The sequence below is a fragment of the Ochlerotatus camptorhynchus genome, unplaced genomic scaffold (assembly GCF_037179485.1).
Source record: "Ochlerotatus camptorhynchus isolate MF236.1 unplaced genomic scaffold, CSIRO-AGI_Acam_v1.1 ptg000120l, whole genome shotgun sequence".
NCBI lineage: Eukaryota > Metazoa > Arthropoda > Insecta > Diptera > Culicidae > Ochlerotatus > Ochlerotatus camptorhynchus.
The window spans coordinates 213,399-232,306 of NW_027040610.1; the positions used below are offsets into that span (position 1 = coordinate 213,399).

At 44.0% G+C, this 18,908-nt stretch overlaps 1 protein-coding gene across 3 annotated transcripts in view; it reads left to right on the forward strand.

Annotated features, from left to right (window-relative positions):
* The window catches only part of LOC135699861 (protein expanded-like), a 200,182-nt gene that overhangs the window by 179,013 nt on the left and 2,261 nt on the right, over window positions 1-18,908 (forward strand). For all 3 annotated transcript variants that reach the window (XM_065220216.1, XM_065220215.1, XM_065220217.1), the window contains exons 3-5: window positions 53-198; window positions 15,276-15,355; window positions 15,443-18,902. In XM_065220216.1, the coding sequence (XP_065076288.1) occupies window positions 53-198; window positions 15,276-15,355; window positions 15,443-18,902 (3,686 nt within the window). The remainder of the gene's footprint in view (window positions 1-52; window positions 199-15,275; window positions 15,356-15,442; window positions 18,903-18,908) is intronic.

Genomic DNA, 18,908 nt, shown 5'->3' on the forward strand with positions numbered 1-18,908 from the left:
ATCGACGACGACGACGACCACGAACCAACAACTATCGCTGCGCATTCCACAGATTATTAGGAACACCACAGCCACGCACACTCTACTTCCTAGTCGAAGCAAAAAGTCGCGTCCGCGAAGTATACGCACAAACATGCCATCACTTCTCCAAACAGGGCATGCTGGACACCGAACTGTTCGGCCTAGCCGTGCTGATAGGTAAGATAGTTTTTCCTTCATTTTTTTTTTCAACGTAACTGGTAGGTGCCACGTCGCCAATTTTTCACCCATCAGAGGTCTATTAACTGAGGTTGCTGCTGCTACTGAGAGTTTGTCGAAAGATCTACGCAATTTTGTCGCTGTAAATAAAAACACTCTCGCACACAAAGGGGTCAAATGACCGGGGCTAATTTTCAGGGCATTTGGAAAGTGATTTCGTTGGGTAGGACAACAACAACGAGCACAAAATCGGTAGCTTATGTAAGTCGGACGGGTTCGTCGCTTAGCGTCGTTGAAGTCTTTTGAGTCAATCGAGGGCAAACGATTAAATCGGTTCAGATTTCCGTGTCTGAAAAGCATTTTCCAATCAAATTAAATTCAATCAATCATTAGTTTGTGCCGTTTTGAAAATTTACCTTTGACTGGTGCTCAATTGAGAACCCCCATCAATCAACGAAATCTATCAATTAATTTCATCATTTTTGGAAATTGAATCCTCCTTCCCGAACCGACATTCCTTCGAGATCAAAAACCTCCCCCCACGCACCCGGCTGCTTTGCAACAGCATCCCTGCACAATACCCCGTGAGTGCAATTTAAAATGCTGATCCGGTGATTTATAGCGGCAGCCGCAGTTTATGTGCACATTTTTTGTCGACGTTTCACTTCCAACCCCCTACCTCCCCTCCACTAAGTCCCTTTCTGCTGGGCAATTTATTTCCCCCCTGCCATTTAGCCGAGCTGATGAAACGCGCACGACGAACTCTTTCACCCGCACAACTCCGCACAATCTGTTTTGGGGTGAGATGCACAAAATCTCCATCTTGTCATAAATATGTACATGTGGCAGATAAGCCATCGCCAGTCAAGCAGTCAGCCAGCCAAAGATCGCTTTTTTTCTACGCTTCGATCCAACCAAACACCACAAACCATCCCACTCCTCCTCCAGTGCTCACGTCGTCCTCGAGCAAGCTCGTTCGCGGGCTTAACCACCGGAGAGACCCTCTCCGCGGGGAAGAAGAAATGGGTACACAAATTATAAGCGAACGAAACGACGACGACGACGACGTCCAAGACCAAGACGACGGAAAAACAACAACAACAGGCCCAACAGCTACCTGAATTACTAAACACGCGTCTTATGTCTTTCGGGATCCTGCGCTGCTCTCGTGAAATGAAATTCCTCGTTTTTATTCATGCTTCGTTTTTCTCCGCCGATTCTTTCACCCTGTCTGTTCCCCCGCACTCGTTTCATGCATTCGATCGTATAATCTTCCTTTGCCTGATCTTTCGCTGCTCGCTGGAGGAAGGAGTTTCGCCCCTCTTGTGTTGTGCTCCACACCCGGAATGCCTGGCTCTGCCTGGCATTCCCGCACCACCATCCCCTAAGCACTCGTACATATCTGCCCCGCTTCTTGCTTCGGTGTCTGAATCGCCTTCATGTCCCGAGGCAGATTTCCTGTTCAACAGCATTCAAGAGCGCGCGGCCGGGGCCCAGTCCTCGCGCGCTTCATCACCATCGTCATCGTCATCGTTTTCGTCGTCATTGAAGCCCCAGTGATGGACCAACAGCAACAGCAGCAGCACGACGATGTGTCCTATCTCCTGCTTGCGGTTCGCTGTGATTTCCAATGAAGGGCGTTTTGCGATCACTTTGGACCATTTCAGTATGAGTCCTGTCTGATGTATTTGCTACCTCAGACGAATTTTTAGCATCACATTAGGATTTTGGAGATTTTCTATGATGATGATTGCCCCGTAACGTGGGTAAATCACCTCCGTGGATAGATCTACCACCGATTCCTAGTCCTGACTACTCCAAACTAGGGGAACAGGATTTTTCAGTAATCCAAGGAACACATCTTCCCTAGTAGCACGCTTGTCACAAATGTAGAAACTTACATACGACTTATTTCAGGCATAAATTAGTTGCTATAACTTATTGTGATGAAAGTGTGCTACTCGGGTTAGTCCTTGTTACTTTTTATGCCTTGTTGATAGTGACAAGACTCGGCTTTGTCCACCGAGGATCTTGAAACAAGGAAAAAATGAGTTAGTTAGTCTTCATCTATGTGATTGCTAATCTTCTCTTCGTTGTTCCCTAGTTTGAAGTGGTTAAGACTAGGGTTCTGATGCATGGTCATTATCGGTGTCATTACTTAATTTTGTTGCTAAGGAATCCAATTTTGACTGACAAAGCGGTGCGCCTTTGGAGGGTGTTTCAACACTCCGAAGGGTATAAATAGCGGGACCTTTCAATTAGAGTCGGATCTTTGCGATAAATATGAGAATGACAACTGTCAAAAACCGAATACTTCATCATTTCTCAATAGTGATGGAGTAATACGACATGTACTAAACTGAGCACACGGGATATACTACAATAGATAAAATTACTGGTCACAGTGGCGTAGGTCCCGAACAGAGGAAAAAAATGATGAAGGTTTTAAGGGTTTTTCTAAGATAATTAATTTTTTTAAATGCTACTTGGATTGCAGCACAGTTGCAATTTCTACAGAAAGTAATATGAAGACTGAATTAAGCCTACAATTTAATAAGATTCACAGGTAGCATTTAGAAGAAGTTCAATATATATATATTTATAATTTCAACTGAGTTGCTTCCTCGCAATATAGCTGGATCTATTTTGGGATGCCATTCCAATCGCTTCTGGAATTCCTTTGATACAGAATTTTTCTCGTGCTCCACTTCATTTTATTAAGGACACCCAATCATACTTGTCAACTAGGATGAGAATTGCTACAGAGGATGTGCTTGCATTTTATGGAGGAAGACGTTTAACTCTTCAACGGTATGAAGCAGAATATATTAAAGCATGGTCCACTTAGAATCTGGACGCAAGAATTCTAAAAGGAATCCAAAGAGTTTGTAGTCAAGTTCTAGAAATATTAATTGAATACTAGAGAAAGTACTGAGACTAGAGATGAGTACCGAACCAAATTATCAATATCCTAGAAACAGAAATAAAATCAAGATCAGATCCAGATTTGAGAATTTTTTTCAAGATTTCAAGACTTCGAAAACTTTGTGAATTATCATAATAAGAAGTGATTTTAATATCTCATGTCATCAAGACTCGTTATTATTATTAAGATTATTATTATTTGTTAACATCAACTGGCTCAATGTGGCCCCAATGATGGTTTATAAGAGTAATATAAAAGTAAGGTCAACATAATAAAATACATAGTCATTCACGGTTTGGAGTCCCAGAGAAAAACGAAGCAAACGCCATCGTAGCAGCCGTCGTGGCAGGTTGAAGTCAAATATCGCTGAACCGCTGGTTCCAGCGTTCCAGAATGGAACGTACTAGGGAATAATATGATTTGAGACAGTAGATGTTGGAAAAATTCTGAGCTATCCTGAAGATAAAGTCCAATGTTCTTGACGCCTTGTCGACAACATATGCGATATGCTGCTTGTACAGGGTGCGTGACGAATTTTTGCAGTAAATTTCAAATAGTAATTTCTCATGCTTGTGCATCATGATTTAGATATATTTGGCAGAACTGGATAGCTTATACTGTTAGGTGTAAGATTTAAACAAACAATGTTGAGTAAACGTAAAGATGTCGAAACAAGAGAGCAATCTGTCAGCCGTTGTCGCTTTGTTGCGCGCCGGAGTATGCATGAAAGAAATAATTCGGTCGGTAAATGTGTCTGAAAGAACAGTGTATAATATTAAAAAAGGCTTGGGAAAGTGATAAGACGGAGCACCTGCTCATACTGCTAATAAAGCACAGAAATGGCTCACGGAAAATATTTCGTAAATTTGGGAGGAAGAAATTTGGTAACCAAGCAGTCCCGATATCAATCCGTTGGATTATTTTGTATAGGGCGTCGTCCAACGGGATACCAATAGAACCCCTCACACCACACTTAAGTCGCTAAAAGCTAAAATCAAGGCAGTGATGACATCTATGGATCGAAACTTTTTATAACGTGCATACTGCAGTTTCCGGAAGCGTCTAACTACAGTCGTCGAAAGGGAAGGCAATTTTTTTGAATAAATTTACTTACAACTTCCATATGTTGCGAAAGAAAATAAATCGCACAAAATTCATTGCTAGAATAACTAACTAGTGTATTTTTTCTCAAATATGCCATTTACTGCAAAAATTCGTCACGCACCCTGTACGCTAGTTGAGAATCCAAAATTGCTCCCAGATCTTTAACATGCATCACATGTTCGATTATTCTACCTTGAAGTTCGTAATTAAACGAAATCGGTTCTTTCTTCCGAGAAAATGTGATTACTGAACATTTTGCCGGGTTAACCGTCACTCGGTTCAAATTGCACCAGTTGGCAAAGGCTACAAACTAACTTTGAAGAAAGTGACAGTCATCAATCGAACGGATTTGAGTGTTCACTCGGCTGTCGATAGAAGCAAACCACTTTCAATGTGTGTTACGCGATTGTCTGTTTACTCGGCAGCTACCATTGTGTGGTCTTCCTCATTGTTCTTCATCAGCAGTTCTTTCAGTCGATGTGTCGTCGACTTTAGAAAGGAACAGTTTAGTGATGAGTGTGTGAGTGCTGTCCACGTTTTGCGTCCATTGCTGCAATGGAAACGCTCTGACCCCCGTTGGCGAATCTGCCATACAATGAAACAACTGGAAGCGGCTCCCGTTCTGGTGGAGGAGGCTTATTGGATAGCGGAAGATAAATTGTTTATTGTGTTGTACCTTTTGACTATACCTTTAAAATGTATTGTATAGTTAACAAGAATCCTCGGCTCTGTAAAGTTAATTCGGTTGAGCCTTTTCAAATAAATTAATTTAAAAAAAAATCGAATGGATCCGGAAGTAGATTTCAAGATCATCTGCATAAGGAAGTCATGTCCCTTCGATGACCAGATTCACGTCATTGAAGTAAAGTAATGTGATCAACGGTCCTAGGTGACATTCTTGAGGTATTCCTGAGGGGGATTGGTAAATGTCAAACCAGAAATCACCGACTGCAATCAACAGCTGACGATCAGTAAGATACGAGTGAAACCATCGCAGGAAGTTTCCACTAACCCCAAGTCTTTGTAGTTTGGCAATCGCAATGACGTGGTTTAGCTTATCGAAGGCTGATGACAAATCCGTATATATGACGTCTGTTTGTGCCCGTTCAGCAATGCTTTCCGTGATATACGATGGTGGTGGAACGACCGGAAGTGAAGCTGTGTCGATCAGCACTTAGATACTGCCTACAATACGAAAGCAGAGGCTCCATAATGACTAAATCAAATAGGCCCGAGGTAGCGCACAACGAAGTGATAATTATTCAATCGAAATGTCTGAGACACAAGATTTCACAAACATTATAAATCTTGGACACAAAAAAAACTTTGAAACTTAAAGATATTAATTTGCGATGTTTTTAACTGTGCAATAATTAGGAAACGTGGTCTTAATTTTGTTTTTTTTTTTTTACGTAGGACTACGTCTTTGTTTTCTATATGGGGGTACACTTTGTGAGTATGTAACGAAAGGGTCAGGTTTTGAACGCATATATCTCCAAAGCATTAGTGTGAAATATGTCATGCAATATGCCATTCGACGGGGGCTTACTCCAGAAATTTTGTAGCATATAGTACAAATAGCGCAAATAGTTAAACAACTAAGAAATTTAAATAAAATTTGTAGCATCAAAATTTCCCATACATTGCTTATACCATAAGGTGTATTTCCTAACAAAGACATCACATAGTTGGTCCCAAACGAATCAAGCCGTTGCCGCATTTCTTTTCGAACTTCAGACGTGTTCGAAAGGCTCCACAAGCAGCTTACGCTCTATACAGAGTAGCAGTGATGAAGCCACACTGTCACTGTTTGGGTACAGTTGCTCATCGTGAGAAAACATTGTGGGCCACCGTCATCAAGCACGTTATCGTCATGTCGAAGCTCACCCAAGCTCAAACTAGCTCACCGTATCCGTGGTGGTCTCAGAATTCTCCAACCACGAAATCGAACAACCCGGTAATGTGCATCAAACCTGCCGCGTCCAGAAGAATACGAACCTGTGATAAGTGGCGTCATGATATAGTGCGTGTTGTTCATCGGTAAACAGCCGGGTAATTTAATTGCCACTCGAAATAAGACGATGCGTATCAAACCAGGGCGACACAAATAGTTCCTCTTAAAGAGTTAATTTTCATTAACTCATAGAAGCAAAACCCGCCTGAACAAAATTCACACAAAACCTTTTTTTTCGGGGTGCCAATATTAATTTTACCACCTAAGAGTTGATTTTGATAATTAACCATATTGTCAAGCTTCTGCATTCATTTTCCATCATATGTCAATGCTGTTGTTTGAAACTACGCAATTGTTCACTCCGTTAATTGTTCACATAGGACAGTACAGTGCAAAACTTGTCTGGTACCTCTATATATGCATTTAGATTAACATTCAAAGTCCCTCCCTTTTTACATATTCTGCACAAAAAATACATCCAAAGTCCCTCCCTTTTTACGTATTCTGCACAGCATACTTTGTGCAGAATATGTAAAAAAGAAGAGACTTCTGATGTTGATCGAAATGCATATATAGCCACAAGCCACCACAATTTTCAAAGAAAGAGTTAGTTTGGAATATTTTCTAACACAAGAATAATTACACATGAACTGAAAAAGAATCTTATTAGTATTAAACGGATACTGACCAATTATTACACTTTGGAAGAAATTCATTGTTGTCATAATAATATCGGGAATTTTAAATAACGTTCGTTCAAAATAGTTAACATATGTGAGCGTAGTCCTACGTCAACTGTTCATGCAACCCCATTGGGCTGTCCCTTGTAGTTTTTTTTTTCAGAATACAAAGACCATGAGATTTTTTTCAAATTCGGATTTCTTTTTCTTTTTTAGTTGTTTCACTTCATTTGATATTTTCCCCCGTATATTTGAAACTTTTATACACTTTTTTCAAAATTACCATTTTGTGAAGTAAAAACATTGACTTGAAAAAACAAAAATCAATTTTGTACACTAAAATATACTTTAATTTTTAAATTACTTCGCATGTCTTCAAAAGTCTGCACAAAATAATAAATTTCTTCAAATGTCTATGAAAACAAAAAATCAAATGTCTTCAAAATAATTGCTTGGTTTAACGGCTTTGTTAGTCTGCGACTGCGATGTAATCTACCCGACGTCTCGACGATGGGTTGTGGCTATTTTCAATGGAAAATATTGTCCTTAAAAAAGATCACAACCCATGGCCGAAACGTCGGGCAGATTACATCGCAGTCGTTACAGTGTTTAAGACTGAGAAAGTCGTTGAAACAAGCAATTCTCCTTAAGTCCCAGTCCCAATTCTCGCATTAAAAGAATAATGATTTCAGCATACGGTGATCGCAACGGTCGCATGAAGTTATGTAAGCTGAAAAGGGAAAACTGCCACACATCAACGAACCGTGATGGCGAGGTACAATACAAGACGTAACGGTCGATGGAATCCCATGTCTAGGGTTTTGAAGGTTTCTGTGAGTCCAAGTCCTCGAAAATGTTTCCCAGTTCCCGCATCTTACAATCTTCCAAATCTTAGATCTTGAAAATTCTCTTGGATCTTGTAATTGTTCAATGTTTGGGGTTGTGAAAAAAATGTCCATGTTCATTATCTAGGATAATGTTCTTCGTCTAAATCATTTAAATCCATGAAAATTCTCCACAGCTGAGATTTTTTTCTGAATCCAGGATCTGAAATGTTGTCTAAGTTCTGGATCTTGACATTTACTCAAAGTTTGAGTGCCACCACCACCGCTTTGATCTTTATTTCAGTTTAACTTGGACGATTACCATATAAATTTTTTTACTAAGTGATTTAATTGCTTTCTTCATCTTTAGGTATGGGCAAAATTCAAAATTTGTTTTACAGAATTAGTCCTAGACTTAGTACACGGTCGACCACCTTGGTGGGATTGGTTTGTTTTGTTTTTAGAATTTGAAGAGAAACTACTTAATACTACTATTGACAGCTTAAAACTAACCTACTCTACTATATACACTTAACCTACTATGTACAAATTGCTTATTAAAGCATGTTCAGAAAGATTGCATTTTTGAATAAATTTGGTTGTCATATCATCAATTTTGGAATCTACTTTGGGAATTTCTGCCTCTTGATGGAGGTCTGCTATTCTTGTGTCGAATGGACGATCTAGGATCATCCTCAACACTCTATTCTGTGCAACCTGGATTTTGTTCCTGTGGGTCTGAGCGCACGATTCCCACACCGGGGCGGCATAGAAGATCGCGGGGGCTATGATTTGTTTGTAAACAGCCAGTTTGTTTTGCCTTGAGAGGCGGGATCTGCGGCAAATGAGCGGATACAAACACCTAACCAAGGCGGAGCACTTAACTAGGGTTTTCTCTATGTGCGAGCGGAACAGGAGCTTCTCATCGAACAACATCCCGAGATAAGTAACATCAGTGGACCACTCGACCCTTGTACCATCCATTATTACGGTACAGGAGGGAGACGGTTTAAGTTTTGGTGATTGTCTGTGAAGGAACATGATCGCTTGGGTTTTCGAGGCGTTGATTTTGATTTTCCACGTGGTGGCATAATCAGTAAAGGTGTCAAGGCATCGTTGGAGCTTCCTAGGCATCCTACCCTTGACGGCTATCGCGGTGTCATCTGCGAACAGAAAGAACACGCAACCGTCTCCTAGAGGAGGGATGTCCGACGTGTAGATGCTGTAAAGCAGTGGTCCCAGCAGACTCCCTTGCGGAACACCTGCTGGGATCGGAAATTGTCCCGAAAGGGAACTATTCAACGACACCCTGAACGACCTTTGCTGGAGATAGTTACGGGTGATTTTCACAAGGTATGGTGGAAAGTTGGAGTTACAAAGCTTGTATATAAGTCCGTCGTGCCAGACATTGTCAAACGCCTTTTCGACGTCTAACAAGGCCATGGCTGTGGACTTGGATACAGCTTTGTTACTTCGGATGTTATTCATCACCCGCACTAGCTGATGATTGGTGGAATGCCCCTTGCGGAACCCGAACTGTTCCGGAAGAAGAATGTCATGTTCCTCCACAAACTTGTTTAGTCGGCTGAGGATCAATTTTTCGAACAGCTTGCTCAGCGCTGAGAGCAGGCTAATCGGTCTGTAGCTTGACGGTAGTGAAGGGTCTTTCCCAGGTTTGCGGATCGGGATGATTTTTGCCACCTTCCAGATGCTTGGAAAGTAGTGCAGCTCCAAGCATCTGTTGAGGATGGCAGCCAGCAGCGAGTGGACCCTCGGGCTGAGATTTTTCAACGCTAGGTTGAATATTCCGTCAAACCCGGGAGCCTTCATGTTTTTACTATATTTCAGCGCTGAGCAAATTTGTTCCTCTATAATCCGTTCTTCTGGAGGTACGGCACAAGGGGAGGTATCTAACGTCTGGACGCACTGCACAACCTGGTTCTCGAGTGGACTTGGGATTGTAGAGCCAAGCAAATGCGACTGGGCAATGTGCTCCCCAATTGCATTGGCCTTCTCTTCGTTGGTGATAAGCCGTTCGTCATTGACTCTAAGTGGTGGAATGGGCTTGGGGTGAGACTTCAGCACCTTGGCAACCTTCCAGAATGGTCTGGAACGGTCGTCCAGGTTCTGAACGAGCCGCCCGAAACTCTCGTTCCGGATTGAGATCATTCTGGAAGCGATCTGCCGATTCAGATCGACCATTTCGCATTTACACTGCAGATCCCCAGTCCGCTGAAACTGGCATCTACGAACATTTCTGAGCCGAATCAAGAGTTTGGTGTGGGAATCAATTGCTTGAAACTTACCCCTCACAGGAACTCGTCGAACGCACTCTTCGTCAGCCATGGATATGGCTTGATGGAGACCCTCCAGGGCCCGGTCGATGTCCTCCACTGTGTCGAGCGGTGGGTTGTCGTCGATGTGGCGGTCGACCACGCGTCGAAACTGGACCCAGTTGACTCGATGGTAGTCCTTCCGCTGGCACGGTGCAGGGGCCACGTTGTAGCCCAGCTCGGTCAGCACCGGTTGGTGGTCCGAACTCAGGTCGTTGACGGCAACCGGCTTCAAAGTTTGAGTGTTTGAAACTGTCAGTTTTAACTGGTTATTACGTTCAAAATTCAGAAGGTGTTGAAAAGTAGGTGTGGTGAGATTTTTTGAATAGACTGTTGGACTTGGTAGATTTGTTAGAACAAAGCTGACTTTGAAAGTGCGTGCTTCGATGAGACATGCTGAATTTCGACGGAGCCTGAACCACTTCACCAGTGTTACCTGCTAGTCATCGTTCTGGACCATAGTGTCTTGAATAAACCCTTCACTCTTAGCTCGCATAATCATATTCTAAAAAAATCCTTTTGTTAATCCGTTAATCTAATAATCATAATTTAAAATTCATTTTTCAATAACTCAAAGATCGAAACTATTATATCCTAGTAACAAACATAATAAGGAAACAACATCTGTCAGTCACCCACTTATCCGTCCCGCATCTTCTAATCCGTCCAATACACCGGTCCAGATCAACGGTCAGGACTAGATATATCCCGATCAACGCGAGAGTGCAAATGCGAACAACTCGCGCGCAGAAAAGAAAATAAAACAAGAACAAAAATTTGGAATATTCAAATTTTTTTCTTTTCGTTTTCTCATCCACCCATCTCTTATTCCCGCAAGCAGTGGAACGCGTTCGGTCGTGAGGGGGACCCAAAGAAACAAGTTTTATTCGATATATACGCGCGCGAGAGTCGCGCAATGTGTCCCACCACCACCACCACCACCGTCGTCATCATGATCGATCAACTCGCATCTACACATACCTACAATCCTGCCCTGCTTGGCCAAGTGTCTCTCTCCCCATCATTGAAGCTGACTTTCGCTCCGGACAGTGGGCCACGCACCGAGACGGGGGGTGTACCGGAGCAGCAAAACCGGACTCGCCCATAAGCCTTGAACTCTCCCTCCCCGCGGGGTCTCTCGGGCACACATACAAACACTCAAAGACACATACCCGTTCGCTTCGTCACCTCAAAAGAAGCTTTTCACATTTTTCTCTTCTCGATATCCAAGGCCTAACTATTCTTTTCTTTTTCTGCTGGGGCTCCACGTGGATGCATGCCGTTCCCTCCTCTGCTTGACAACATCGAACAGTATGAACTCTCGCCCATTGCAATGACCCTTACCCCGACCCAAGCGATCGACAGAGGAAAAAAAAAAAACCAAGCATCCCACCAAGGGTCAGAAGACGAAAAACAAACTCGTTAAAATTTTAATCGCTATCATCCAATTTCGTCTCGACCAGTTTTCGCGACGACCGAAAACTGCTTGGACGAACGTCGTTCAAGTCTCTCGCTGGAAAGGCTGGTTAAAGTAGTCTCAAACGGAGGAAGAAAACTGTCGCAGCAGTCTCCAAAAATGGTTTTCTGGACCTGCTGGATGACAGGATGGCAGCTGATGGCGGCGGTGGCGGTGGGGAAGCCAAACAAAACCCAATTTACATAATCGATTTGTATTTGTCATCATCAATTTTACTTTTGGACATTGATTTTTTCATTCCGCTTCGCGTGTTCTCGCATCTCCCTGGTCAAGCCCCGGACTGCAGCAAGCAGAAGGTCGGAAACCGAAACTTGGAAAATGTGGATCTACAATTTCCACCCGGAGTAGTTGACTATTAATAATTTAAGTTTACTCTTGGGGCGCAATCACGGAATGTTCATGAAAATACGCACTTCGACGACATTTGATACGAATATCAGTGGTGCGTTTCACATCTAACGTCGTCATCGTCGTCGTCGCAGATAATGACTGTCAGAACAAGTTTCGCAGGCGCGTCTTACCCCCTCCCACGAACACCCCTCTAGTGCACTAACCTTCCCAATGCAATCGTTTAATTAGTATGCATTCCGATCGGTTTCGAGAGACGTGTTGCACACTCGCCAGCTCTCTATGTGCGGGACACTGGCGGCTATGAAAAGGGCAAGGCGAAGCGTGCCCCCTTTCTATGATTTTGCAGTTAAAAATTATGTATTGAGCAATGCACCGTTCTGATTAATACTTACTGCTATTAATATTTTGAAAACTGGTCCAGTATGAACGAGACCCGTGAACCCGGTATATATTTCACATTAGACGCCGTTTACTCTAGTTTACCTGGCTTTTAGGTTTCGGACCCATTAAGATGTCCAATCTACAATCTAAGTTTTGATTTGGAGCCTTTCTTGAACTTCTTCAAAATCGAGGTTTCCCGACCTTGTTTTCAAAGCTTTTCTGATGTTTTTTTTAATGTTCTATTCTGAGTATCCTTAAATTTTCGGAAATTTCTACAACTTTCGCTGAGGTTCCTCAATATTAGTAAAGGATTCCAAAGCATTATCAATATTCCCCTAATATTTTTTTAAAAATTATCTTAACTTTCCTGAAGAAACCTAAACTGTTTTGTAGTTCCTTTGACCTTCTCTGAACTTACCCATAGCTTCCAAGAGGTTCACTGAAGCGTCTCCGAAGCATCTTCTTGAAGTTACAAAAGATCTATTAAGTTTTCCACACATGTCTGAGGCACTAACTGAGTCATATTGATATTCCCTAGTATTTCTTTAAATTTTACCGAATATCTATGAAATCCATTGATCTCCTCCTCCAGAATGATTTTCTAAAATTAGCAAAAATTCTCTGGAGAAAATTAAATTTCTATAAAGTTCTCTGAACTTCTCAGAGAACTTCTCAGGAAACTCCTGAGAGGATCAGGGAGCTAATGAAAATATATCAAGCTTGGAGAGCTTCTGAGAGGATCGATGAACTACGAAAAGGGTTCAGCGAATTTTGAAGCTCTTAAAAGTGCTTCAGAGAAGATCAGCGGACTTCAGACTTTGGATAGGTTCAGCGAACTTCGATGTCCAGGGAGCACCAAACGAGTACATAAATTTCAACGGCTGTTCAGGGAACAGATAAAGCCAAGCAGTTTTGAATGTATCAAATACTAAAATATGTTCTGACAACTATAGAAACGTTCAGTGTTCACTCGTCTGTCGACAAAAGCAGGCCACTCTCCATGTGTGTTCTTCATCAGCAGTTCTTTCGGTCGATGCGTCGTCGACTTTGGAAAGCAACTGGTTCGTGATGAGTGTGACCACGTTTTGTGCCCATTGGTTGTGCTGCAATGGAAGCGCTCTGCTCCCCGTTGGCGATACTGCTATACAATGAAACCACTGGAAGCGGATCCCGTTCTGATGTAGGAGGTTTATTGGACAGCGGTAGAGCCTCCCTGGCGTCGGTAGCATTGGTGCTCAACACGGAAAACAAGATCGACGGAAAACAAATCAAGGACCAGGCATGGAAAATCATTTACATTCATTTCATACATTCATTTACATTCATTTGCCTCTAACTTTTTTCATCAACAGCATGCCGCAAAATGATGTATAGAGCTTTTGTAGGTTTTGTTATTAGCTACACGCTGGTCATAACTCAAATCTGTATCTCTTATGCATCACGAACTAGAGCGGGCAGAGCTTGTTACTGTTTTTCAGTGAATGTAAAATACATTCACTGAAAAACAGTAGTGGCTTCTGTTCGCTCTGGTTCGTCATGCATCAGAGATACGGATTTGACTTGTTAACAAAAGTTGTAGCAAAACCTACAAAAACTTTTCACATCATTTTGCGGAATGCTGTTGATGAAAAAAGTTAGAGGTAAATGAATGTAAATGAATGCACGAAATGAATGCAAATGATTTTCCATGCCTGTCAAGGACAAAAAATTAATTTTCGGAGCGGTAAACTTTCCCTTAAGGACTAGCCGCAACCCATAAATTGAGAAACGTTAACTTAACTGAACAGCATTATATAAAAGCAGAATCGATTATACCAGTTTACATGGGATTAAAACTTGTCATTGTGCCTCCAGATCTCTCTGAGAAACTTTCTGTAAACTCTTGTAAACATTTTCTGAAGACCATGATTAGAAGGATGAGACTGAGAAATCTATTGCTTAAGTAATGGGGAAGTAATTTTTAAAATTCCAAATGGTTTACTCCAATTGAAACATTAATAGAACACTTCTATTTATCTAGAGAATGTGTAACAATATCGCAAAATAAATGTCTGAGCAAACCAAGAGTCATTTTTTAAATCTTACTTCTCAAATAGAACAACTGAAATTGAAATGTTTCTGACATCCAAATGAACTCCGGGGAACAGTTTGTTAATAACCCAGTCCACAGTCCACCTGGAGATGCCTGTGGAATGCCATAGTCACCAAGTAATCGAGAGTTGCTCACCACCATCCAATAGCCATCAGCTGAGAGTCATCGAGATGTACTGCCTCCGAACCACCGGCTAATGGATCTGGCAGAAAACTGCCGTCCCCTGGTAGACCCCTCGCTCCAGCAACGTCACCGACCAGCCAACGAACCAACCGACTGCGGTGACTGAAATATGTCAACTCAAAAGACGCAGCTCTCTCATCATCACTCGACGTGGGCCCCACACACTCACACACACACACACACACACATACGGTAGCAGTTTCGCAATTCAAGGCCACTCTACGCAGTGCATCAGAGCAGCAGCAGTTCGGTGGGGAAAAGGGGGAGGGCAGCGAAACGCTTGCACATCGCAATGTCTCCGTAAATGATGCGAGACTGGCGCCATTTATAAATATTTACATGTACTTACCACACCCCACAACGAACGAGAGTGCTACGACATCGTACTTAATTTAACTGCGCTGAACAACCTTTTTTGCTATCGACCAATGCAATTAAGTCGCATTCCGTAGCGATTGAATATTCACGTTTCCTCCGATGCGATCCTTCTCTTCGTGTGATCGTCAGACTTCAATTTATGACAGCGTAAAACTTTCGAAATCAAGCTGGGATATTATTGTATACATAATTAGGACTTGGCCATCCACAAACTGATTGCGCCACGAATTCCCACAACAATCGCTGAATTGTTCAAATTCCTCCCTGAAGTGGCAATTAACACCACTGCAGTGGCAGCAGCAGCAACAGCAATAGCCTCTCAACCATGCGATCCTTGAAATATTTACGAACAAGTGCTAATTATACCTTTCCGATTGTTCGATTCTCTCCCCAGATGGCGAGTACTTGTTTGCCGACCCCGAGAGCAAACTGTCCAAATACGGACCAAAAAGTTGGCGTTCGTCACACACGCACGTAAGTATCCCCCCTTACTCCATACATCGAGGATCATTAACCCGGACCTAATTGCCTTCTTCTTCCTTTTCTTCTTTGACCTTCCAGGGCTTAGACGCAAACGGGAAACCTCTCCTGGAACTACACTTCCGTGTGCAGTTCTACATCGAGAGCCCACTCATGCTGAGAGATGAAGTGTCCCGCCATAACTACTACCTGCAGCTCAAGTACAATGCCATCAACCGGGATCTGCCGAAGGAATACTCCGAGCAATCGCTGTTGCTCCTAGGTGGCCTATCGCTTCAAGCCGATCTCGGCGATTGTCCGGACGAGAACGGAATCGTCACCGATGGTACCAGCAGTACAAGTGGCAGCTCCAGCAGCAATGCTGGCAGCACTGGCGGAAGCACCACTAGCACAACCAATTCCGGTAACGGCAGCACCAGCCACAACAACAACAATAACAACAACAGCAACAATAGTAGTAGTAGTAGTAGCAGTAGCAGTAGCAGTAGCAGTAGTAGTAGCAGCAGTAATAGCATCAACAACAACAACAGTAGTACTAGTATTAGTAGCAACACCAATACCATCAACAACACCACCACCACCACCACCCCCAGCGGCAACAATGAATACTTCAGGCCGGAAGAGTACATCAACCCGTCGCTCCGGTCGGCGTGGGGCATTTCGGCGCTTACCTCTTGCCATCGGGAAAACCGAGGAATGTCTCGGGCCGACGCCGAAACGCACTACATCCGGGAGGCTTGCAACCTCAACGAAGCCATCAATGCACACGTGTTTCGAATGAAGCAAACCAAGAACGAATGCGGCATGGGCACGGTATCGCTCAGCATTTACGCAAAGGGCATTCGCATTGCCATGGACAACTCAACGCCAACGACGTTCAACTGGCCGAACATCGGAAAGCTGAGCTTCGATCGGAAAAAGTTCGAAATCCGATCGGGAGACACCAAAATCATCCTGTACTCGGTGAACGACGACAAGAACAAAATGATATTAGCGCTGTGCCGGGAGACGCACCAATTTTCTATGAAAATTGCCCCGCGACTAACGGAAGCCATGAAGCGGGAGGAAGAGGAAAGCAGCTGCATTCACGGCTATCCATACCTGTACTCCCGGGCACTAAATCTACCGTACAAAAGCAAAAGCGACCAGCGAATATCGGTCATATCCAGCACCAGCTCGAATACTACCTCCGGCATCGTGAGTGATCGAGTTCATTCCGAGGATGAACTAGAGATCATCATCAATACGCCACCTACAGCAACACTCGCAGCTCCGTCGACGGAAAGTCTTGCATTGGCCCATCTGCTAGATTGTCCTAGCGTAAGCCGGCAAACTTCCTCCGTTGGACAGGTATCCCTGAAAGACCTAGAAGGCACACTGGCGGCTTTGTCGGTGCGATCGAACACCACAAGCCGATCGGCCAGCAGCGATGGAGCAGAAGGAAAGGAGCGGTCGGTTAAAGATTGCGAATCATCTCCCTCGTCACAGCACAACATAGGTTCGCAATGTTCGTCCACGTGCAGCACCGTAGTTGTAGCTACCGATTGCATAAGCTTACCTCAAACCAGCACCAACGGGTCAATAGAACGGCGTCAAACGTCAACTTGCAGTAGCCTAGAACTGGGATACAGCCATACGGCCCAGAACAGCACTTTAAGTGTGGCAACCAGTACGTGCCTAGACCATGACATCAATGAAGAGGAAGAGGAAACCAACTCCGGAGTCTATACCCTTGCTCACGCACCACCGACCGAAACTAGTGGAGTGTACACGATGAACAGCAGTGAGATGACGGGTCAGTCTTCGGAAATTGCTGAATCAGAATCTCATGAGAGTTCACACTATGGCAGCTTCCAACCTTGTCATAGTGAGATTGCCGAACCGTTAGAACCAGCTGATTCAGTGGATGGTGATTTCAGGCCCCGTTTAGACAGCGATATGAACGAGTTCAGATTACGATCAGATTCCACTGTATCTGCCGCAGGATCATTCAGAGGCGATGGAAGTGATCCAACAGACAATACGCATACGCTCTTAAGTGCGGAGGAGCTGACCGACTTGATCGTTGGACGAGGAACGTATCCATCGAGGAAAACTGTCAGCCATACGCTCGATTCAGACAGTGACTACGTAACGCTACCATTGCCTCTGGATGGAGAGAGTTATCTGCAGGGTAGCGAAGATACCGCTCCTACGGAAGACGAATACGATGACGACGTTCTACCTCCAGCTCCTCCGAAGAGAATCGACAGTAATATGCCAGCGCAGCGACAGTCGCTCATGAGTCTGGTTAGCTCCAATGATTCTCCTCCACCACCTCCTCCACCTTACAATGCGCATCACGAAACTACCGGGCTGCGTGGACCGGACATACGTCCGGACGAAGCACCAGTAATTCCACTTCGTGATCCACCTCCGTATCCACAGAAACCAACAACTATGGTAAGGGAACGACCAGTTCCACCTCCAGTCATTCCGGTATGCAGCACATCTAACATACAGACATCTGCAATACCAGAGGAAGTACCAGCGCGTTTCATTACCACCAGGCCTCAGATCAATATCCTTAAAGCACATACCAGTGTAGTTGGTGAAACTGCAAAGCCTAGCTATGCGGCACCGACGGTCAACAACATCAGTAATCTAGCGCAATCTCCACTACCCACTACAGTGACAACAGGGCCATCAACGCCCAGCGGAATCGGCATACCGGTTGTTCCGTACCATAAAAGCATAACCTCGCCTCCACCACCATATCTGGAAATGCCGAAGCCACCGCATCGAACCTGTGTATTGCTACCGGTAATCAAACCTCGTCAGTATCATCCACCTCCACCTCCGACAATGCCACGACAACCTCCACCACCTCCTCCTGCTCATTCGCTAGCTACGGTATATACCGGTCAGCTGGCACGGTCCCAGATCGAGCTCTACCAACAGCAGCTCTACAGTGACGTAGACTACGTCATCTACCCGATCCAGGATCCCGCGATCAGTCAACAGGAGTATCTAGACGCTAAGCAAGGCTCGATACTGGCAGCAATGGCACAGAGTCCACCTCCACCACCATATCTTGCCTATCACACAGTTCGAGCTCACAATCGAAGCTGGGAAGCTTGCAAGAATCACGCCATCTACCGGAGTACACCGTACCTTTCCATGGCTCTGTCATCAAACTCTCGATATGCTTCCACCCAGAATCTATCGGATACGTACGTTCAACTTCCTGGAACATACTCTCCTCTGTACAGTCCTTCGATAGCGAGCCTCTGTTCATCGTACGAACCACCTCCACCACCTCCGCTTCGCCCGAGGCCCATATCCAGCAGCTCATCGTCTATGTTCGTCCGATCTCGCTCTGACGACAACATCCTGAACTCGGTCGAAAGTACTCCGAAGATACGTCGGTTGCCACCTCCACCCCCACCGCCATACGAAACAAGAAAAACCACCCGCAAACCACCGATACCCCTTCCCACTCCAGAGAAGCATATGCTATCAACGGTCAAAGCTGCTACCATCATGCAAAAACCTCCCGAAGGTGAGA